This window comes from Pelodiscus sinensis, chromosome 7 (genome assembly GCF_052426305.1).
Source record: "Pelodiscus sinensis isolate ZL-2025 chromosome 7, ASM5242630v1, whole genome shotgun sequence".
NCBI classification, from domain to species: domain Eukaryota; kingdom Metazoa; phylum Chordata; order Testudines; family Trionychidae; genus Pelodiscus; species Pelodiscus sinensis.
This window is the reverse complement of record NC_143058.1, coordinates 10243463-10268616: the sequence shown is the minus strand read 5'-3', so window position 1 is coordinate 10268616 and position 25154 is coordinate 10243463. Positions and strand designations below refer to the sequence as shown.

At 41.3% G+C, this 25154-nt stretch overlaps 1 protein-coding gene across 1 annotated transcript in view; it reads left to right on the top strand.

The window, feature by feature from the left end:
• Positions 1-25154, top strand: part of HSPBAP1 (HSPB1 associated protein 1) — a 68823-nt gene that overhangs the window by 8988 nt on the left and 34681 nt on the right. Inside the window, exons 2-3 of the mRNA XM_075933109.2 lie at positions 15777-15962; positions 21635-21819. Coding sequence (XP_075789224.2) covers positions 15777-15962; positions 21635-21819 — 371 coding nt within the window. The remainder of the gene's footprint in view (positions 1-15776; positions 15963-21634; positions 21820-25154) is intronic.

Here is a 25154-nt window from a genome sequence, read left to right as displayed (position 1 = left end):
AGGACACCTCCTTCTCCAAGATGGTCGAGAAAACTGCTGACCTGATCTCCTTAGGATTCTAGATTTTATAGAGTTCAAGGCGGGAAAACTCTAAGGGTCTCTAGTGCAAAGCAGGGCATAGTGCTGGGTGCAAAACTAGAGTCGGGTGCAGACTTTCGTGTTGTGTGCAGCACCATAGTGCAGTGTACACAGTCATGTACTGTGTGCAGATAATGATTTTGGCGGCAAAAGCATCTCGGGTGTGTTAACCGTATACACGCCCCGTACACCGCCCTGTTGGAGATTTTTGATCAAACACCATCATCTTTTCTCTCTACAACAAACAAATAGTCATCAGCCCTGTGGTTCTGTAGATCATAGAATCATAGAGCTGAAAGAGACCTCAGGAGGTCATCAAGACCAGCCCTCTGCCGAAAGCAGGACCAACCCTAACTAAATCATTCCAGTCAGGGCTTTGTCAAGCTGGGACTTAAAAACCTCTAGGGATAGAGATTCTACCACCTCCCTAGATAACTCATTCCAGTACTTTACCACCCTCCTAGTGAAATACTTTTTCCTACTATCTAGCCTAGACCTCCCCCACTGTAACTTGAGACCATTGCTCCTTGTTCTGCCATCCGTCACTATTGAGAACAGCCTCTCTCCATCCTCTTTGGAACCTCCCTTCAGGAAGTTGAAGGCTGCTATCAAATCCCCCCTCCCTCTTCTCTTCTGCAGACTAAATAAGCCCAAATCCCTCAGCCTCTCCTTGTAGGTCATGTGCTCCAGCCCCCTATTCATTTTGGTTGCCCTCTGCTGGACCCTCTCCAATGCATCCACATCCTTTTTCTAGTGGGGGGATTCCACTCAAAATGTGGCCTCACCGATGCTGAATAAAGGGGAATAATAACTTCTCTAGATCTGCTGGAAATGCTCCTCCTAATGCACCCTAATATGTCTTTAGCCTTCTTGCTACAAGGGCACACTGTTGACTCATATCCAACTTCTCATCCACTATAATCCAGAGGTCCTTTTCTGATGAACTGCTTCTTAGCCAGTCGATCACCAGCCTGTAACAATGCTTGGGATTCTTCCATCCCAAGTGCAGGACTCTGCACTTGTCCTTGTTGAACCTCATCAGATTTCATTTGGCCCAATCCTCCAATTTGACTAGGTCACTCTGGACCCTATCCCTATCCTCCAGCATATCTACCTCTCCCTTGATCCTCTAAACATTCTGTGTCCCATGACACCAAGGCCAATAAACAGAAATACACAAAGATTACCAACATCTGTTAAATATTGTCCTTTAGCCCAAATGAGAGTGTGCTCCAGCTGAAGTCTAGAGTTGCATCCTCTCCTTTGTAATAATGAAATGCAGCTTGAGCATAATGCTGGCTTCTCAGTTGATGACTTAAATCACTTTTCAGAGAAAGAAATATAAACCGTAGGTAATGTGATTTATTTCATCAGGCTTTGAGCATAACTTTACAGATTGATCATTCCCTTTGCTAGTAGGATTCTTCAAGGATGTTAGGAAAGCACTGCTGGTTGGTGGGGTCCATTTCTTGTCTTTATGGCTACTCCTCCAATAGTTGCAGAGATCCGTGGAATTTTAATCACTTGCTCAGAGAAGTCATATCATGCAGTGCCCTAAAATCTTATCAAAATATATTTAAGTGCCTCCTGTTGACATGAAATATACTGGTTGTAGTTTTGTTATTTGTAGACCAGTATAACCACACGCAAATTACGGTAACTATTTAAAAAAAATTTCTTTGTTGGGTGTAATTGAGAACATTTTTAAGAATAAGTTCCTGCCCACATCATTACATTTACTTTCAGTTTTCAGGGTTTTGGCTCCCCTGCCTTGACTACCTTCCCTTCATTGCCAGGCACATGAGAAGATGGAGGGTATTTGACCTGAATGGATTGGCACTTCCACAGTACTGTATTCAAAATATCGGGGGTTCTCCTTTAACTCTTTATCATTTTTTTTTCTCTTTATAAGAACTTAGGATAATAAAGTCTTACTCATTTGCAAGGAAAACAGTGTAATGAGGCTTATTCTACAAATATTTTCAATAGGATTTATTCTCCTTCCTTTAGAAAATAATTCTAAAACCTCTCAATTAAACTCCATTATTTAAACAGCAGGATACATTGGCAGGAGACAACTACTGTTCGCTAATGAATTCTTGTAATTTGCTACATTATTCTACGTTAATGACTGTACATTTAACTGCTGAACAACTTTGATCAAGCCCATTTTTCTGCAGACTCCCTGCTGTGTTAAACTCTCTATTCCCAAACCCTGCACACTATTCAGAATAATTTTTAAATCAGAAATCAAAAATTGATCTTTCTTTTAGCAGCACAAAAGGACTGGAAAGTGATTGTCAGAAATCATCACTACACTTTTTACCTCCCTTCCTGTACTAAAATCTGGATCTATTGTCATATATTAAAGCACCTTTTCTAAAAATGACTGCCTTTTCAATTAGCAGATTATTTTGAAATGTAGCAGCAATGAAGTGCCATTCCAAACAATACAAAACATCTGTGCCAGATCATTTGCAGTAACAGAATTTGAGTTGAAACTTGACAAAGTACAATTTTTGGTTGGCGTCTGTGTGTGTCTTGTGCAAAGTCAAAAAAGTAGGACAAATAATTTGTTCGCCTTTTGTGCTGTGAAGATACGTCACTTGTTGGGTCTGACAGAAAGAATTAGTTTGCTAATACTAATGTGTCTTTTTAAATCAGATTACAACTGGGCAGCAGAAGACTCAATGTTTCTCCTCTTCAATGAGAACCTGCATCTCTGCTCCCTGCAATACAGGGAGTTTGCACAGGATATAAATCAGTATAGAATTTGGTAATTAGGAATGAGCTTAAGTAAAACTGAAGGTAACCCAGGAGTATTAGAAGAAAGGAATTTTTTTTTAAAGCAGCAGATTGCATATCTGCATCAATTTACAGTCTGGACAAGTTATTCACAATCACTAAAGCCTTGATCTTACAAGTATACACTTAATTTTACTCATGTGAGCACAGAATTATAGGATTGCACTTACTTAGCGATAAAGAATATAAACTTAGAGGAGTGACTTGTTTCACTGCAGTGAGAATAAGATTTCATGTTGGATACCTGAAGTTCTGAGAGAGAAGTGTTTATCCATAGCTCACAGCCACACAGTTAATAAAGCAAAAAATCATGACATTCGTTTACAACTGACATACACTTGGAAGTATAAAACAATTTAAATGAAGTAGCACATGATTAATCCAATTATACCTTTTCAAAACTGATCTTTTGTACTGTTTTCACATGACAGAAACATAATTACATTTTTGTGTGAAAGTTTAATGTGATATAAATGTTTTATTAAGTGGTATGATATGACCTGAATATTCAGGAAGTTTTACCTTCTATTTTATGCCAGGATTTACTGGCTATATTATTTGCAATTGACTGATAATTATCTACTTGGATTAAATAGCCTTCTTAACATACTGTATGTGTCATGGTGTTGCCCATGAATTCGCTTGAGGAATGAAATAATTCGACCTAGGTGAACTTTTTGAAAAATGAATATTCTCCTTTGCTTGCTAATTACCAAGAGGTATGAAGAGGACTACACCAGGGAGCTCGTCCTGATTAAGAGCTACACAGGAAAGAAGTTGACACATCCTATCACAGCACCTTTAGAAGTGCAGAAAAGGGCATTTTTCCTCTTGACAGTGCTATAGTCAGCCCAGCGGAAGGAAGGAGGATGCAAGATTTGAAGCAAAATAAAACTACTTATTTCCTATTAATTTTCATTGCTTACAACTCTTTAGAAAGCTGTGGAGGAGACTGATATAATACTGGAAAATGATAAACTAGAACTAGATGAATATAGGGAGTCTGAAGAGCCTCAGCTTCCTAAATAACTGACCGCTCAAAAACCCCTGACGCAAATGTCACAGGTCAGGATAATTGTACCAGTATTCCTCCTCTGTGGTCCACCAAGAGCACCCACTTTCAGGCTTCCAGCTCCCCACCTGTCTCATTTTGTGGGCAGAGACTGTGTCTCTCTCCCACTTCACTGGGTTTTTTCTAGGCTGTCTACCTTGAATTCCCCAGAAAATAAGATCACCTATGGAGGCTGCTGTGCCTTCACCTCAGAGGCTCTCAGTAGCATAATTGCCCATTCGTATAAGTCACTACGTGATACTTTCATCTACACTACTGAATTTTGTTGCCAAAAACTGCTTTTTGGTGACAAATCAGTGAAAGCATTCACACTGTAATGTGACTTTTGTCGGGAAAAAACTCCCAGTGTTGGCAACAAAAAACTTCCAGTCCTACAAGAGACTTTTTTCTTTTCCCAACCCTTTATTGTCGACAGACAGTCTAGACTCTGCTGGGTTTTTTGTCTACAGAACTGGCTTCAGCAGTGTGTCTCAGTACCTGTCCTTATGGCTGTGCTCAGTGTTTTGATCTCTGCTGCCCTACAAACATGCGTCCCTCCCTTTTCAAAGCTCTGGGTACTTTCTGACAGCTGAGTGAGCTGCTCAGTTTGGGTAACAAGGAGAGAGATAGAAGGTGTGCTGCTTTGACATTCCTCAGGACCAAGAGCTCACAGAGCTATTCAGGATGCTGCTCTCAGTGGCTGAGGATGCTGTGGGAGAACTTAGAGGGAATCCCAAGATGCACAGGGATCAACTGTGCCTTCCCACGACACTCACTGTGAGATACATACCCACAGTGCACTGCTCACACTTCCTCTGATGGTGCCCGCTGGTGGACATGATGTGTTGACAGAGCAAGCATGAACACCCTCAGGCGATTTTTCTTTTGTCCGCGTTTGGGTATTCACATAAGTTTCGTCAACAAAACTTGGTAGTGTAGACGTATTCTAAACAAGCACATTTATTCATAGGGTGAAAGTTACAGAGAAGATATATTACATTAATAAGAGAACTAGGGGGATGTGAAGGACTAGTCGACTATCCGATAAGCACATGCTTATTGGATAGTTGACAGGATAGTCGACTAGTTGCTTCCTCCTCCCCCCCTTTGCTGTCTCTATCAGAGGCAGTAAGAGAGGGAAGAAGAGGGGGTTCTTAAGAGACAGTGCCATGTGGAGCCTGGCATCCCAGGCTCTGTGCAGCGCTGCTTCTTTGAAATGCTGGGGAGCCCGGCATTTGGCTCCTTGCGACATTTCAAAGTGGCAGCGCTGCATGGAGCCTGGGGCTAGCTGTCCCCAGGCTCCACACAATGCTTTTTTGCCTTTGAAGTGTAGCAACAGCTCTAGGGTTGTTGCTACACTTCAAAGGCGGAGGCGCCCTATCGAATAGTCGATGCAAAATGCATCGACTATGCATTTGGTCAATTTCCTGATACTTAAAATCCTTGAAGAGCACCCACATGCATGCTAACAAACTAAAGAGAGATTATGTCTAACTCCAACAAGGACTCTGACAGGTGATCAGTCCTTCAGATCCCACCAGGGAGTGTTTAAATAATTCATAACTACCTTGTCCCAGAACAAACTCCCACCCCAGGAGCAGGTGAGTTCTTTCCAGGAAGGATTGGGGCCTTTGGACGGAAAGCCTATCTCTTGGCTAGATCAGAGTTTAAACTCAGGATGTTTATCCCAAAGTCCTCTTTGTCTGTTGATTCCCTAGAGAATCCAGTTTGAACCGGTATATGTGAGCCTGTACAGATTAGGGGTATCTCTTGGGGAATGTTATAGCCTGAGTGAATTTGTTCTGAGTGAAGCCGTGGATCCCTTCTCCCATGGAGCTACTTAAAATCCCTGGCCCATAATGATACATAAAGTAAAATCTCCCAACTATCCTGCAGAAAATTGCTGTATCTGTCACAACTATTTCTCTGTTCTTTGGATTTTACCAAATCATACAAATTACCTAAACAGAAGAAGGCTTCCTGCCAGACTGTTCTCTGAAGCTTTAAGCTGCACCCCAAAGAGGCCTTTTTTCTTTTGCCAAAAAACAAACACCATTCACTCTCTCTTGGACAAAATTATGTAGGAAGTTTGTTTTAATTAAAGAATTGCTTATTTACAGTTCACAGGCTGCTTTGTTACTGAATGGGGAAAGTATTTCAGTACCTATCCAGGCAGCAACTTTGCAATGAGAGAGTAGAGACTATATTAGTTCTAACTAAAAGAGAGGTATTTATATCATGCAGATCAGTACCCTCTTGAGACTGGACTGTTGTTTTGTAGGAAAGAATAGCAGAATTCTCCATTACATTTTTCAGCATTCCCATCCAGTGTTCCTCAAGATAGTTATCTAGTGTTGTTGTAGACCTCTTGGGTTAGTGAATCATTCTCCTCTCTTTCTCCTTCTGCATAGAAGGAGAAGGAGCAGGAGCGTGCAGAGATGCTCCTTGGAACCTGAAGTGCTTTTTCCCCTTCCCCTTCCTTCTTCTCTTCATACTATTGGGGTATGTCTAGATTGCATCTCTCTGTTGGCAGAGGGATGCAGATTAGGCAGCGTCGACATTGCAAATGAGTCAGGGATTTAAATATCCTGTGCCTAATTTGCATAAACATGGCCACCGCATTTTGCCGACTCAGCACTTTGTCAACAAAAAGCGGCAGTCTAGAGGGGGATCTGTCGAGAAAGAAAGCCTTTTTCGACAGATCCTGTAAACTTCCTTGCAGGAGGCATAAGGGATCTGTCGAAAAAGTCTATGATGAGAGTCTATAGCCCAAATTGACACAAGTCTCTGGATGCTAAATAGGGATGTAAAAATGTGGTTAAATAGGTAACTGTGTAACTGCTAAACATCCTAGCAGTTTTACAGTTACACATGCTGCAGGCTCTCCTTGTTTAAGCTTTACATTGCAGAGTCAGCAGCAAAGCCTGCCTAGGCGCGGGACCAGCAGAAGCTGCTGCCAGCCCCATTCCAGAGGAGACAGCAAAGCCAGCTCCAGGGAAGGAGGCTATGCTGCTGCTGTGAAACTGCCTCCCCGGGAGCAGAAGCAGTGTTAACTGGGGTAGTTGAAGCAAAATGCAGGACAATGTAGCACTTTAAAGACTAACAAGATGGTTTATTAGATGATGAGCTTTCGTGGGCCAGACCCACTTCCTCAGATCAAATAGTGGAAGAAACCATATATACCACAAGGATACAATTAAAAAAAAATGTCACAACCATATATACCAAAGGATACAATTAAAAAAAAATGAACAAATATGAAAAGGACAAATCACATTGCAGAACAGAAGGGGGATGCGGGGGGGTGGGAAGGGGGAGGAAGGAAGGTAAGTGTCTGTGAATTGCTGATATTAAAGGTAGGAAGAGTGGGATGTTTGTGAGTTAATGGTATTACAGGTGATAATTGGGGAAACTGTCTTGGTAATGGGTGAGAAAGTTCAAAGTCTTGTTAAGTCCTTGTTGGCAAGTGTCGAATTTTAACATGAATGACAGTTCAGAGGATTCCCTTTCAAGTGCAGATGTAAAAGGTCTTTGTAGCAGAATGCAGGTGGCTAAGTCATTTAGAGAGTGTCCTTTCTGGTTAAAGTGGCAAGAAACTGTTTTCTCTTTGTGATCTTGTCTGATATCTGTTTTGTGGGCATTAATCCTTTGGCGAAGTGTCTGAGATGTTTGTCCAATGTACATAGCAGACGGACACTTTCGGCACATGATAGCATAGATTATATTTCTGGATGCGCAGGAATATGTGTTCTTGATCTTATAACTCACTTGGTTAGGTCCAATAATGGTATCAGCAGAATGAATATGTGGACAAAGCTGGCAACGGGGTTTGTTGCAAGGGAAGGTACCAGGGTTGGTATTAGTGTGGTATGTCCTGTGGTGGTTGGTAAGAATCATCTTGAGGTTAGGTGGTTGTCTATAGGAGACTATGGGTCTGTCTCCCAGAGCCTCTTTGAGTATGGTATCCTGTTCCAATATAGGCTGTAGTTTATTGATAATGTGTTGGACAGGTTTAAGTTGGGGGTTGTAGGTGATGACAAGTGGTGTTCTATTGTTGGTTTTCTTGGGTCTGTCTTGAAGTAGATGGTTTCTAGGTATTCGTCTGGCTCTTTCAATTTGCTTTTTTATTTCTCTGGGTGGGTAGTTGAGATTTATAAATGCTTGGTAGAGATCCTGAAGCTTCTGGTCTCTGTCAGTGGGGTTAGAGCAGATGCGGTTGTATCGAAGGGCTTGGCTATAGACGATGGATCGTGTGGTGTGTTCTGGATGGGAGCTGGATGCATGTAGGTAACTGTAACAAGGACTTAACAAGACTTTGAACTTTCTCACCCATTACCAAGACAGTTTCCCCAATTATCACCTGTAATACCATTAACTCACAAACATCCCACTCTCCCTACCTTTAATATCAGCAATTCACAGACACTTACCTTCCTTCCTCCCCCTTCCCACCCCCCCGCATCCCCCTTCTGTTCTGCAATGTGATTTGTCCTTTTCATATTTGTTCATTTTTTTTAATTGTATCCTTTGGTATATATGGTTGTGACTACTTTCTTCCACTATTTGATCTGAGGAAGTGGGTCTGGCCCACGAAAGCTCATCATCTAATAAACCATCTTGTTAGTCTTTAAAGTGCTACATTGTCCTGCATTTTGCTTCAACTACCCCAGACTAACACGGCTACATTTCTATCACTGTTAACTGGGGCTGCTCCTGTAATCCCTGCAGGGCTGAAGCAGCCCTCCCGGGGCGGGTGTGGAGCTGTTCCAGCCCCTTCCAGTTAACCGGAACTTAAATTTGCAATACAATGCACCCATGTGACTGGAGGAGATATTTGATTTTGATATCACAAGAGAAACTAGAGCAATTGAAATAAGAAAGGATTTTTAATGATTTGGCACTAGAAGATTTACCCGGTGTTGCTTGGGTTCTTAACTCAATTTTTATTCATTTAATCATTGCTCTGGGAGGGGCTGGAAATGAATGGTTCAATATACAGGCTGCCCTGGGGATAGAGGACTACCCCCCAGCCCTCTCTCTCTCCACAGCAGCTTGGGGCCAGGTGAGAAGCACCTTTTCATGGGGCTGCTGCTAGAGTTACCAGGTGGCTTCAAAAAAAGTCAGACACACTTGATCGCAGATGGGGGGGGGGAGGCTGGTCGGGAGGATGTGTGGGGGGGGGGACTGGCTGGTGGGAAGCAGGGCTGGCGGGGGCTGGGGTTGGGGGCAGTGGGGCTGGCTGGGGGAGATGGGGTGGGGACTGACCAGCGGGAATCAGGTTTGGCCTGGAGGGGATTAGGGGGAGCAGAGCTGGCCAGGGGAGATCCGGTGGTGTAGGGACCAGCTGACGGGAAGCAGGGCTGGCTGTGGGGTGGGGAGAAGCAGCCAGCATAGAGCAGGACTGACCCAGGCGCACACAGATCCCGGGGCGCTGCCTATCCCGGGCACAGTCCTGGTGAAGGACGAGTGAGTCCAGCCCTGGGGATTCCCTCTCACCCCGCCCCACCTCCCCTTGCGTAGTTGCGTGCTGCCTGGCTGGTAGACACTGTTTGAGCGTGTCTACCAGCCAGGCAGTACGCAACTCTGTACTGATACTCCTAATAATAATAAAACTTACCTAATTAGAAAACACCGGACATTTTATATGTCCGGTATTTTCTTAATTTTTTTCCCGGACAGAACCCTCAAATACCGGACAGTCCGGTTCAAAACCAGACACCTGGTAACCCTAGCTGTTGCAGCTCCAGTGAGCACAGCTAGGGGAGGGGTGCATGTCCCCTGGCTGGGACAGGTTCATATTTGTATCTCCACTGCACTCCTTAATCAGAATGAGCAATGCAGCAAACCATACACTTTCCCCTTGATCCCTGGGGAACAGCCCAGTTCCGATACAAATTGAAGTGGGAGAGCTAAAGGACGCCTGGGGGTGGGAAGCTGGGTCTGGGGCAGTCCCGAATGTGCGGGATGAGCACCTTCAACCAGCCCTTTTCATATGCTTTGTGACTCTGTCTCTTTTCTGTACGGTTTCCATTTCAAGCACATCTCATTTTCCTGGCAAACCAAACCCGTTACCTTGCTTTAAGTTATGATAAGAGGAAGCGGTGTACTGAATTTGGTGGTCCCAGTTCTTACCATATAGGAGGACTTTTTGAACAGGCAGTCAGATGCACAAACACTCTCAAATAGATAGTAGATGAGCACAAACTCTCTTGGCTCAAGCCCCAAGCTTTCTAGAAGAGTGTATTCATTAGGTTTTTAAAAAATACACTTTGCTAAAGTACAAGACATATATACAAATCAGTTTGGAACTACACACAAAATCAACAGTTGGCTGAATGGATGCTGTAATGATTCCTCCCACTTACCCTATGGGGAAAGTCTCTAGACACGGGCTTTTGCAGTACCCCCCCCAACCGTTGAGTATCTTAATCTATATAATACACCTGATATTTCCACATTAAAATGCAGTTTTAAAAAAATCTAACAAGGAAGAATACTGCCCTAATTGTTTGCGTCTCTTTGAATTTATACTCAAAAATGAAATGTTGCAGGCTTTTGCTAGCTTTTTAAGATCCAGCCAGGCAGAAGAACAGCTGTGTGGGGGATAAATTTAGCCTGTCTAGCAGTAATTTTATTTTACTCTGTGTTTGAAAAGCTGAAAAGATAAATAAGTCCAGCACAGCTGCCCAGTCATGGAAAGCTAGCTCTGCTCTATAACACAATGAATTGCACTAGGAATTAGCAGTGAAGGGTGGTATAATTTTTTAAAAGGTCTCTCCTCCCAGAGTTCGGTCTGTCCCTCCAGCACTGTCTGAGCTTTGCCCTTAATCTTTGACCTAGTGTCTCACCAAAACATGCTGAGCAGCAATCTGTTAATCATACAAGATAGCCAGCTTTCTTGTGACCACACCAGTATCTGTTGTCTTGCTCTCGGACGGACTTTTTCCATGTATATTAAATTTACTGCTTGGTAACCCATAGCTGCTGCTCTCTGGGGTAAAGGATAACATATGGCAAGGTCCCCATGAGACCTTCATATGCTTGGGTATAATGTAATGGAGTGTGTCAGGTTGAAAGCCAGGACTTAACCTTATCTCTTTTCTCTCTCTCTGAGCAATACCATGTTGGTGAGTTTTGTTCTGCTTAAAAGAGGAGAGCTTATAAAAACCTGAATTAAGAAATAGCAGCCAGCTTTAAAAATATTACTTTTTAATCCTTCAAAATGAGTAAGGCTCTACCAAGACCACGATCAATTTCATGGTCATAAGATTTTAAAAATTGTAAATTTCATGATGTCAGCTATTTGAATCTGAAAACTCATAAGCTATGTCTAGACTACATCCCTTTTTCGTAAAAGGGATGTAAATTAGACATATTGCAATTGCTAATGAAGCGGGGATTTAAATCTCCCCCGCTTCATTAGCATAAAAATGGCTGCCGCTTTTTTTCGGCACTGAGCTTTGCCGGAGAAAAGCGCCAGTCTAGACACTGATCTTGCGGAAAATAAAGCCTTTTCCGAAAGATCCCTTATCCCTCTATGAAATAAGGGATCTTTCGGAAAAGGCTTTATTTTCCGCAAGATCAGCGTCTAGACTGGCGCTTTTCTCCGGCAAAGCTCAGTGCCGAAAAAAAGCGGCAGCCATTTTTATGCTAATGAAGCGGGGGAGATTTAAATCCCCGCTTCATTAGCAATTGCAATATGTCTAATTTACATCCCTTTTACGAAAAAGGGGTGTAGTCTAGACGTAGCCTCCATGATATAATTGTAGGGGTTGTGACCCAAAAAAAGGAGCTGTGGGAAATGAGGGTCCACAGGGTTATTCTATGGGTGCTGCAATACTGCTATCCTTGCTTGAGCACTGCTGCTGTGATGCTGCCTTCTGAGCTTAGCAGCTGGAGGGTGGAGGCTGCTGACCAGAGGCCCAGCTCTGAAGGCAGAGTTGCCACCAGAAGCAGCGCAGAAGTAAAGATGGCCTGGTATGATACTGTCACCTTTACTTCTGCGCTGCTGCCTACAGAACTGGGCCATCAGCAGCCCCCACTCTCCAGCTGCCCAGCTCTGAAGGCAGTAGTGCAAAAGTAAGCGTGCCTTGATAAGATATTGCCAACCTTTCTTCTACTGTGCTGCTAGCAGTGCACTGCCTTCAGAGTTGAGCACTCAGCCAACAGCCACAGCTCTTTAGCCATTCAGTTTTGAAGGCAGAACAGAAGTAAGGATGGCAATATAAACCCCCTAAAATGCCTTGTGACCTCCCCCCCACCGCCACTCCCATTTGGGTCAGAACCCCCGATTTGAAATCAGTATAAAATAGGGAAAAAAGCACACAACAGACCAGATTTCAGAGTCTGAGACACATTTTTCATGGCCATGAATTTGGTAAAAATGTATGAACAGAGATGCCTCGGGTTTATTCTTAAACTTTACATGCCGAAATTTTCATAAGAGCTAAATGAAGTTAGAAATTCAACTTTCATTGAAATTCAATGAGGTTTAGGGACCAAACACCCTTAGGCCATGTCTTCTCTAAACAGAAGATCGTTGCTGCTGCAATTCATCTTCCAGAGTTTGATTTAGTGAGTCTAGATGCATTCAGAGGCTTTGCTATGTAAAAGTGGTCACCAGTACAAAAGTTTGAGAACCACTAGTCTAAACTTTTCTATTAGAAGAAAATGAATGTATTCGTTTTTCTTCAGGTGGACAAAAATAAATACGTTTTTGAAGAAAAAAATCTGATTTTTAAATTTAAATTGGATTTTTTTATTTTGTTAATTAAATCATGATTTTTTTTGTTTAAAAATAAATCTGTTAAAAATGAGATTTGAATTCAATACAAAATATGATAAGGCCTAAATTTATTATCTCTTTAAACATTTATATAAAAAATAAATACTCTGAATCCAGTGTTGAATTAAAGCCTTGTTTCCTATATAAAGAAAGCATTGAGAGAAAATGTCTAACTTTTGAGGTTAAGATTTATAAATATGCTACAATAGGTCAGCCTCAGTAATTTAAGATACTGTATCATTTTCCGGAGACTTAGCTGGGTAGTAAGTTAAAGCTCCTGTCACTTTCACTTAAGCTTATTTGAAAATTTTCCCAGACTGACCTGAAGTAATCAGTTTAATTCTCTAACAACAGTTAATCCCTCTGTTTAATAAATCATTCACTTGTAAATGTGAAATGTGTGTTGATTAGAGAAGTTAATGTATCCATATCATTTATGGTGGTTTTGTGTAACAAAAATCTATGCAGTTTTTTAATTAAATTAAATTTCAGTTACCATCCTAATGCAACTTGACTCACATCATGAGCAAAAAGTTAACTGTCTAGTAAATAAGCAATATATCATTCACCATTTTCTAACATACTAAAAATGTACAATTAATAAAAGTCTTATAACATTAAGCTATGTGATTGTATAACTAAATGTATATAGTTACAGTTTACTCTTAGATAGCAAAAAGATGTATCCAATCTAGTGAAAAGGCTATTATAGTGAAAACTATTTAGTTGAAAATCAATATGCTTTAATAGTTATATTAACCAATTAAAATGCACCTTTATTTAAAAATTAGTGCACAAATGAAAAAGATTTAAATCAATTATTCCAAGGCTTTCTACTTGTTGATTTAAATAAATCCATTCTGGTTTTTTCTTCCTTTTATTAACACACCAGTTTCTTCTCAGATAAAATTACGCTTTTCACAGCATCTAGGAATATAGAAATTTAGAGTATGCAGTTATTTTGTATTTTCCAAAACACAGATTGATTTTAAAACTGTTGTATACGCTGAAGAATTTTCTTTAATGAACATTGTTTTCTTGGATGGAAATATTGTGTGGCTTATGAAATCAGATATTTACTTATGTTGTTCCACTTTTACATGATTTGAAGCCGAATTACATTGTTCCCTTCTGCAGCTCATTTAAGAAGTTCAAGGGCTTTTGATTGTTCTCAAATAAATTATGCCATGTTGTTGTTCTAAGAGACAACTCTTAGACAGAGTAAAGAAACTGAATGGAAGTCTTCAAATTAAGCATAATATATGAGGGAAAGAAGCTTTTATATAAGGTTTAATCCTACAACCTACTGAACACTCTGGCCCCAGCCCAGCAGAGCACTTAAGCACATTTTTAACTTTAAGCAAGGAGGCAAACCTACTGGTGTCAGTAGAACTATTCACATGTTTAAGCGCTTTGCTGACTTGGGCCAGTGAGTTCAGTACCTTGCAATATTAAACCCATCATGCATTTATGGTTTTCTTGTCTTTGCCAACAGCAGTGTAATTTTCAAAATGGAAAGTTGGCATTTGGTTAATGCTGGTGATCACGCAATCTGTACTTTGAATTCAGGTGATTGCATTCTTTGAGATCCTAGTTTTCACTGGAAACAATATATTTTTAATGTTCCTTTTTTGTTTTATCAGTCAGATCCACGTTAGCTTGCACATTGCTAATATCCCCCAAGGAACGGAAACTTGGTCTTTGCTAATCTTTTCTCTTTCCCAAGTAAAAATTACAAAATGTAATTTTATCATTTTGTGCAGTTATTGTTAATCATTCAGTACCAGTGCCTCTGATAGGATATTTTTTCTTTATATTCAGTGTGAATTACAGTAATGCAATATCTGTCTATATTGTCTATTGGTCAAATTTTCCATCAGGCATCTTTGTGCATTTCCTCGGGCCACACTTTGCAAATAGGAGTTGCCCTTGTAAAAATCCCCAGGGCCACTCTGCTATCCCTCTTCAGACCTCTACTTTAAAATTTGCCTACAAACACCTACTAAATGGTTATACAGTAAGTATGCTGGACCTCTTGTTTATTACCTGAATCAGACCAGTCTCTCTGTTAGGGATGTTAACTAATGGGTAGTTGTGGTAGTGTGGATGCATCACTTAGAAAAGCAACTGTATGGTGCTAAAGTCAATGTAAAGTCCTAGTGTACATCAGGCCTTCAAGTGGTGATAGAGAAAACTGGTGCAAGGGAATAATGGGCCACCTTTTGGTCTGCTTAGGCACTCTGCAGCATGGGCACGAGACAGTTTACTAGAGGTTAGAATAATGAACGTACGGTTTTTATGATCCATTTAATCCACTGCCCCAGTTATTTTTTTAAGCTTTCCCTCTCAACACATCCCTAAAGAGAAGTTGTAAAACTGCTGAGTTTATTCAAGGTTGCCAATGTTACAGCTTGACAGTTTCAGTGGGATATATAAATCTCTCCACAACTAAAGACTGAATTGAAATCTGGGATTATCATAGACCTTGTATTGGCACTATGTTTGTCTTTTAAAATCCTATAGGCAAAAATAATTTAAAATAGATATAAATCTATCTTTTAATATATTTGCTCTTGTGATTACACTGGAAGGAATGTTTAATTCATTAGTTAGAATCAGATGCATTAGGCATTCTGTCTGCCATCTCTGATGGTATACTGCACTTTTCATAAGGAGCCCTGCACAGAAGCAATGTTAGTCATAAAATTGATATTCTTTAAACTTTGAACATTAATCACAAAACTCTTAATTGTCAGAGTAATTATAAACCAATGGACTACATTCTACAATAGGGAACTGAAAATCATAAATATTTACCAATGTATTGTATTCTGGATGTTTAATGTGCCTCTTTAAATTATAATTTAGGATAAGGAATGACCTCTCTGGACTTACAATAGAATTTTCGTTAAACAAATATAGCAAGCACGTAGAAAAAAAATCAACCATCATTGAGGGAGATATTAGTAATTTGTATTTTCCACAATATGCGGGATGATAGATAACTGTTCACATATTGTAAATTATCTCTCTGCAACTGTTTCTTTCTTTCCAAAGGTGAAGCTGTCAAACCTTTCACTCCAGAGAAAGCCAAGGAAATTGTGATGTCTCTACAACAACCTGCAATCTTTTGTAACATGGTTTTCGATTGGCCAGTACTACATTGGAATGCTAAATATCTTTCTGAGGCTTTGGATGGAAAGACAATACAGTTTAGAATGGGAATAAAGAAAAAGGACACAGGTAGGTTTTTAGATGGTATTAGGTTACAGTTAGAAACTCTGTTTAATATCCTCCTTAATCCTCTGCAGTGCTTTCATGCCAGATGTTCTTTTCACAGTAAATTACATCTAACAAAGCCTTTGAGTGAGAGGAGTGAAATGGGAGGTTTATTTTAGCCAGTGATGTCTCATCTTTCTCTCTCACTTGCTCTTTTCCCACTTTTAACATTTAGAGCAGTAAATCTAATAGTGAGAGCTAACTTCTGATCATCTTAAATCCTGGTTTCTTTTCCTGGCTCTATTACATAATTGCTATGAGGTCATCCCTAATGATTTAGATCAGTGGTCACCAACCAGTAGATTGGGATCTACTGATAGTTCTTGGAGCCTCTGACAGGTGGTTTGGCCAAGAGGCTGTCAGGGGCTACGTCTACACTGGCCCCTTCTTCGGAATAGCCATGCTAATTTAGAACTTTGGAATAGGGAAATGCGCGGGGGATTTATTCCGGAGGATCTCTTATTCCTACTTTCAAGAGCTTTATTCCGGAGGATCGCGCCAGTCTGGACGCTCTTTTCCAGCTTTTCCCCAAGCTGGGAAAAAAGCGGCGGCCATGTTTATTTAAATCCCGCGGGGGATATTTAAATCCCCCGCACATTTCCCTATTCCAAAGTTCTAAATTAGCATGGCTATTCCAAAGAAGGGGCCAGTGTAGACACAGCCAAGGTCTTGCACTTCAGGTGCCCTTCCTCCCATTGCCGTGCATCTCTTGCCCTTTGCTTTGGAGCTGCCCCTCCCTCGTGAGCCTCCTGCTTTCTGTGCAGGGCAGGGTAGGAAGAGGAAGGGTGCTGATGTCATGGTGCCCCCTCCCACTCTGTATCCTTTCTTCACAGAGCAGAGAGGGGGCACAACAGAACTTGGGATAGAGGAAGTTTTCTGGCTGCTTTTGGGAGTGGGCCAGGGCAGGGGTGAGCCTGCTTTTACCCTACTGCACGACCACCAAGGAGCCACCTGAGGTAAGCAGTGCCCAGCTGGAGCCCACATCACAAAATCCTACCCCAGTTATGAACCCTATCCTGAACCCCAAGCCCCTGCCCTAGCCCTGAGCACTCTTGCATCCAAACACCCTCCCAAAGCCTGCACCTAGAACTCCCTCCTGTACTCCAACTGCCTGCCCAAAGAGCAGCTCAGAGCCCCTCTCACACTCCAGATCCCTTAATCCAAGACCAGAGCCTGCACCTTAACCCTGTGCCCCATCCTGGTGAAAGTGTGTGAGGATGGAGTGAGCAGAGGCAGGGCCTTGGAGAAGGGGCACGGGTATTTGAATTTGAGGTAGTTCTTGGATTTTACTTGCATTAAAAAAGCAACCTCATGCTTAAAAGGGTTGGAGACCACTAATTTAGATTGTAGGTGATGATTTAGATATTGAAAGGTGCTGATCATATTTGAAAATCATGCCATTAACCAATCTTTTTCTTCTTCTGTGAAATGGAGACAATCTTCATGGCTACATCTAGACCGGCATGATTTTCCGCAAATGCTTTTAACAGAAACATCTTCTTGTGCAAGAGCTCTGTGCAAGAAGGCAAGAAACCCTATGGCTAAAATGGACATCAGAGCTTTCTTGCGCAAGAGAGCATTCCACAGTGCCATGGACGCTCTTGCACAAAAGCACTTCTCTTGCACAAAAGCAAATGGCAGTGTGGACGTGTTCTTGCGCAAGAACTTTTGCGTAAGAACTCTTGCGCAAAAAGTTCTTGCACAAGAAGCCTGCAGTGTAGATGTAGCCTAGGTGTGTAGGTTACACTGGGAGAGAGGGGGAGGAGCAGAGACAGCCTACACTTGGGAGAGGAGACAGAAAAGAGGCTGGTCGGGGGTTAATATTGCAAAGGAAGTGTAAATGATGTTGCCCATCGCTGCTTTAGAGGCTGCTGTCTATGGTGACAATCTGATCCAACAGGACATGAATATGCAGTCAGTTCTGAGTCTAACCAGAAGAGGGCAGTTTCACACACACACGTGCACTAATTAATCAGGAAGATTTAATATTTTTTTGAATGTGCCAAAGCAAAACCAGAAAGATAAAAGTATGTAATAGTATTATGAGATACTAACAACAACCGAATTGATAAAGTATATGTTGGGTTATTGTGAAACGCAGATATTGTCAGATATGTAATATTTGGCCTTTTATATTTTCAAAGCATTTTACAAACAAGAATTAATCAATCCTCACTTTGCCCCTTTTTCATATGTCGAGAGCACAGGACTGATACCCAGGAGATCTGGATATCAGTCTATTCCTGACTCTGCTGCCCACCTGCTAGGTGACCTTCAGCAAGTCAGTCTCCCATGCCTCTGTTTCCCCAGGTGTAAAATGGGGATAATGATACTGACTTCATTAAGCTCTTCAAGACTATGGATAAAAAGCACTACATAAGCAGCCATTATAATTATCCTCATTTTACAGATGGTACTATGTCAATACCAGTGAAAACAAGCCCAGTGGATGTAACAGCGGTGAAGCTCAATGCTCTCTTAATGCATTTTACCCCTTAACATGGAGGAAACTCCAATAGGAGTGAAAGGGTAATTTAGCCTCAGTGTCTATCAAATCTTAAGCATCTTTCTTGAGATTTGGAAATTAGAGTTCCAGTTGTGTGAACACCTGTCAAGAATTGGACTGATGCCACCTACTTACTTGATAAGTCATCATATAACAACTTTTCAGTCGCCAGGGATATGGACTAGATTCAAAGCATTTAGAGTTTTCATATTTTGAGATTAAAGCCCTTGTATGTTTTGTCCTTCATTGCTCACCCCTGAAGACAGCCAGTCTCTAGGATCACACCATTTTATACTAATACAGGTTGCAAATGTATTCAAGAAAATGAGAAGAGCCTTTGGGGCTGCACTGTCGCTAAATGAGGATCTTGTTCTAACAAAAAGCATTACGTTGTAAGAGTCTGTTGCATAAACCACTGCCTAAAACAATGTAATATATCTGTGTGTGTTGCTAGATGTACGTAGGTTGTTTGCTGTCTTGCGCATTAACATTTTTTCTGAAGGATGTGCTTGGCGCTTTCTTTCCTATCACTGTTATCCAGAGCTAGTATCTTTGTCCAGACAAATTGAGGTGCTGATAGTGATTATAGGAAGGAACTAGAGGATATTGCAAAGTTTACATTGGCCCCTCTGATTGTGTTCACCTGCCATTAGTCAAGGTGAGTTTACAATTTAAGGGTGTTGTTAGATGATCCTATCAGTGGTCATGATAACAGCAGCCAGGATGGCTTTTTCCATCCATGCCTGGGTAGGAGCTTGCGAACATTCATTTCAGATATAGATCTTGTTAATGCTCATTGTCTCAAGATTAGACTATTGCTGTGCACTCCATCTGGAGTTACACCTGAAAACCGTTCAGAAGCTGGCTCAGAGTGAGACAGATTGCATGGTTAAGGGGATTTTGTTGCAAGCCAACAGTGTTATCGCTGTAAATGGTTCTGGCTGCCTACTGGTTTCTTGCAGGAGTTTAAGTTGGTTATTTTGATCTATAAAGCCCTAAGTGGCCTGGGCCCTGCCTACCTGAGACTGCCGATTACCTTCCAAGAGTCAACGCTGTAGCTTGTGGAAGCCCTCAAACTGAAATTCATTCAGTATAAAAGAAAGGGAGCTGCTGGCAAGGTGTACTCCGTGCGGGCCCTGGCTCTGCACTTGCTTTTACTGTTAATATAAAATAGCCAGTAGCCAGCGTGCTTTCCATCTAGTGGCACTGAGACCACTTACAGAGAGAAGAATGAGTCTGCTCTACAACTTTAGCTGAGAGCCAGCTGGCTCTTTGCTCAAGCAGTAGAGGCTCATGCACTAAACTCCAGCGGTTCCAGGTTTGATTGTGTTCCACAGTCCAGATGTGGAAAGCAAGTGCGATATCTGTACTGTGTGTATGAATATGATAGGGGCCTCCATTTACCTGCTGATGATATTCTGTCTGACTACACAACATTTTTTTAAAAGGAGGCTGTCAGGAAGAAGCAAGGATAAAACAATGACAATCATCCAGAGACAAAATACCAAGGGTGCTGGAGGGATTATTGATCAGGAAATGCCCACCTGCCTGCTTCCAGCCAGATTCACAGCTCCCCCCCACCCCGAAGTGTAGGATGAAAGGGACATTAACCCATTAAAGCATGCCACTTACACAGGAAGGTGGAGTGAGCAGGTAGCAGCTGCTAAAGATTAGTCTCTGATGGGATATGCCTGCACTGCAATCAGGGGTAGCCATTTAAAGGTGTAGCTGTTTAAATGGGTAACTGATAAACATGTGCTTATCAGTTACCCAAAGGGTTTTTTTGATCTGAGGAAGTGGGTCTGGCCCACAAAAGCTCATCATCTAATAAACCATCTTGTTAGTCTTTAAAGTGCTACATAGTCCTGTATTTTGTTCCAAATGATTACACACAGCTCCTGGTCCAGCTCCCTGGGAGCAGGGCAGCAGGCAGGAGCCAATACTTGCTAGGAACTGACTTAAAACTGGCTCCCAGGAAACTGACTACTGCCCCACGCTTCTGTTTCTGTATCAGAGGCAGCAGCACAGGGTGGCAGGTACGAGCTGGCTTAAAAACCGGTTCCTGACACACACCACATTATAACATCCCTAGTATGTCTGCATCTGCTGCAACCACACTTCTTGACTCCTGTGTAGAGATAATGTAGCTGTGCAGTCTCTCTCCCAGCACAGAGATGGAGATAGCTGGACTGAATGGAGCTTAGTTATAAGATAATTATATTTAAAATTAGCTATCTTGTCAATATATTGCTGAGGAAAGAATGCTCACTTCATTTGGGATATTGTCCTAGTGAATCTTTTATGGCTGGCAAGGGATGCTGCAAGATGCTTTATCCATAAGTGCTGAAAAATAGTGACAGCCTTTCAGATGGGTTATTAGACATATATAAGCATCTGCTTTCAGGGGTGGAGAATCTATCCAGCCCCTGGCTTGCCTGGTTCTGGCCGCTGAGGCTCAGGGCTCCCCACCCAGCACTGGGGAACCCACACTAGCACTCCAGCTCCCTTTCACCCCATCAGCGCCCTCCTGAAGGTCTGGAGCACACAAAATCTACTGGCCTGAACCCCTCCTAGGCACTGGTGTGCAAGGGGAATGCCTCTGTCGGGCACCATGTCAGTGAAAAGTGGGGTTGGGTTTTTGTTTTTGTTTTTTTGCTTTTCACTTATGTGTGGCCCAGGACTGATTTTTCTGGGTGTCAGCAGCCCCCAACCCAAAAAAGGTTCCCCACCCCTATTTGCTGTTTATGTGCTGGTTTAGTTATTCCCTTAGATCAGAGGAGAAAAGATAGAGTCCAGCTCCATAAATCAAAGGAACTTCAATACAGGTGGGAGGGCAGGGGAAAATGTGCAAAAGAGAGAACCTTTACGGAGGGATACTAATTAAAGGACAAATTAACCATCAGTTGTGTTAAATTAATCATGAGCATGGTGGCATGGTCTATTTTAGTTGTGTGTTGGCTGAGACAACCAAACTAATTTTGCTTTGGGTTTTATATTGCATTTAATCAATGGTCCAAACTGAGCCAGAAAGTTATTGTTGATTTGTGCTAAACTGCTTCACCCTATATCTATTTTTTATGGCTTTGTGTTCAGTATGCATGCAGTGTTGTCTTTTCTTATATTGCTCCAGCTCCTCAATTTGAAACCAAGTGCAGTTATGTGGAAGCTACACTTGAAGAGTTTTTGGCCTGGAGTGGTGGACAGCCTACTTGTTTCTCTGGACCATTCAGTTTTTACGATTCCTCCAAATATTGGGCTTATGCTGATTATAAATATATTGCTAGGCTATTTGAAGACAAGAGAGAAAAATTCAAGGTAAATGGTTATCTTTACCTTTTTTACCTTAAACTTAGAACTATGCAGGAAAATATCCTAAAGGCATTGGTTAATTATTTAAGTGAATTGTAGCTTTTGAAATCCACCTAGCATTTTCACTTCTCTATTCCTTTGACCAATTTTTCAGTTTTATTGTTGACTTATTTATTTCTATTTCAGTCTAACAAAAAATATCTTCTCATCAAAGAGCATCCATCTCAAGCTTCAAAAATGTGTGATAAATGTTTAAAAACACAGCACTACAGGAGTTACAAAACTTGTCTAAAACAGCTGTACTTCCTCCTCATCCAACCACAAATAATTTTGGGTCTGATCTCAACTCAGTTGAAGTTATTGATTACTTGGATTTCCGCTCACTTTTGTGGGCTTTGGATTAGGCCCTTAAATTGCCATTTATGTGACTTATACAAGTGAAAACCTCTACTCTTTATTATTTTTAGATGTGAGTATGAGGTTTGATTTTTTTCTCACTAATATTATAAACAGTTGGCATGCATGATAGTTTACAAATATAAGCTCTGATGCTGCTGTTGGATGCTGCTGTTATACCCAGCTCCATTAACATCAATAGAACTCCACTGGCCCAAGGATCCCATCTACATAGACTCAGACCATAATACAATTTTTCTGCCATTTTGCTGGCTCAGGAAGCCCACAGCTCCTCCTTAAATAATTCTTGATGCCCAATGCACAAGTCTTTGCAAGGTTATGCCCTTACTGTCCATGAAATTGCTAGAATACACTGGAGTTGCCTGCTCTTGCAAGGATGAGCATACATCCAAGCCAAAGTTTTTGGACATATTTTATATTTTCTCCTGGCCTTCTCTGCTTGATTCTCATAACATCTGTTATGCACCATGTTGTACACATTGCCAGTGCTTAATAAATAATACAGCTGCACAGCTCTAAATATTGGGGTATTGACTCGGCAAATGTCAGCATGATTCGTAAGAGGAATTCTCTCTGGCTAAAATGAGATCTGAAGCTCCAGTACAATCTCTAATCTTTTACATCCATGTGTGGAATAAATTTTTATGTGCACCGAGGCATGTGTGACTGTGTATCACCACTAGAAACACAAAACCTAGATGTGGATGCTCTGCTAATCAGCCTGAGAGGCTGCAGAGGCACACAGCTTACAGAGGACACTGCTTCAGCACTATTTCAGGCTTTCCCCGCATGACTGTCTCAAATTTTGGCTCTGTATATTTTGCCCCCATGAACCCTTCGTTTACGACACAAGATCGGGAGAATTAAAAAAAAAAACCAAAACACCAAAAACCCACATCCAGAACATCTTTAAGTAGATGCTATTTCACTGGGTCAGTAAGAAATTTTCTTGAAGGAAGCAACTGCCATCCCACCCACACAAATACATAATTTGGAGTTTAAGAATCTTATCTACTTATATGCTCTGGTACGAGCATGGGAGTGAAATCTTGCGATCCGCTACAGACTGACAGGAATTGCCAACCACAGCTGCACTATAGTGCCACCCAAAAGTAATATTTGTAGTAATTTTCTCCTGTTCTCTTATGAATTTGATAACACCTTTTTCATTTAGATTTTATTTAGATTTGCTTAAGGTGACTTGAAGGGGAAAAGAAGGCTAACTACATTGTTATTTATAGTGATTAATAGGGCCATTTAGAAGTTGTTTGAAATTTAGATTGCACTGTTTATCATTTACAGTTGTGTGGGTTAAGGTAATGATTCCATTATTCTAATCTCTGAGCAGTATCTAGCCTCTTACTTTTTTTTGTTCAGTTGATATTTTATTACAACATTTGAGATATAAATCAGCAGCAAGATATATGCATGAAGTTTAAATAGAAATGAGACCTTTTAAAATGATATACGGGTACAGATTAACTTCATTATAGGCAGAAAATGAAATAAATGTAATTCACAAGTAATGTGCCATCTGTTATGGTTGGAACACCTTTTTGAGTGCATTTTGTCTTTTTGTAGCCTTTTTATTGTAAAAAAGACGACCACTGTGCCAAGATTTCAATAATCCTACCAATTTCTTTTCAGGTCATTGGTTAAAAACTATTTTACCCACAATCACTTCAAGTATTTACTATAGTTGCGGCATTTTCAAAAAGTTTTTTTAAATCAAATATTGATTGATCTTTCCATTTAAATTGTAACAAAATACAAAAACTATTTAGGTGTGAGATTAAAGTGTAGAGAGGTTATTATGCTTAACTTTGTCACTAAAGTAGTTACATTGGATTTTAAATTTTCTGACTGTGGAAAGCTCTGAACATTTTTTTTTCTTTTTGATTTCTTCTTGATTTTGACAAATGTTTATTAAGCTTTTGTATTTTTTTATTATATTTCTAAAATCAAGATGTGCCTAACAGTACTTCATTTGTTTTGAAAGATTCAAGATATTGAGTCATGGCAGTAATGATTATTACATAATAATCATCTAGCTCTATTAATTTTCATCTGTAGAACTCAAAGCACTTTACAAAGGAGGTATCATTATCCCCATTTTACAGACGGGGAAACTGAACATGGACTTGCTCAAAACCATCCAACAGGCCAGTGGCAGAACTAGGAATAGAACGCAGATCACCAAAGTCTCAGTTTCGGGCTCTACCCAGTAGACAATATTGCTTGCCTACAGATAAATATTTTCTAAAGGACAAATCCTCTACCCAACTGCTAGCCAGACTATTTATGATGCATTTTGTTCAGGTGGGCAGGGTGCGGGTGTAGATGGGAATACTTTGCCCCAAACTAGGGAGAACCAACCAGTGCCAGACCGAGCCATACTTGCGCCCCGGGCGCGTAACGCATGCGCAGCTCCGCCCCCGGGCATGCGGCACCCCTTACCACTTCAATCGGGTGCCCCCCCCATATGTTGGCGCCCCGGGCAGCTGCCCGGCTAGCCCCTCCCTTAATCCAGCCCTAGAACCACCCACATCCATGCATGGTATGTCACTACCACACTGTATATCATTATATGCCTTTGGCATCAAAGAAAGAAGGATGGGAGGATCCAAACACTTGTAGATTCCTGTGCCACCCTCCATAGCATGCTTTCATCTTCCCCATCTTTCTTTGCAGCAGAACTGCACTGAGTCAGCTGCTAAGGGTGACTCCATGGCTGCAAAAGCAGGAGCAGGACTATCCCCATTATCTTAAAAAAGGAGGAAATTTCAGAAATTGAGGACACACAAACATTAGTCATTTGGGTAGAGAGAAGAAAGAAGGGCTGAATGTTCTGGCAGTTGTGGGGGAAGTCATGACAGTGTTTAGAAAGAGAGATGTCAAAGGTGCCACACAAATCAGACCTGGTT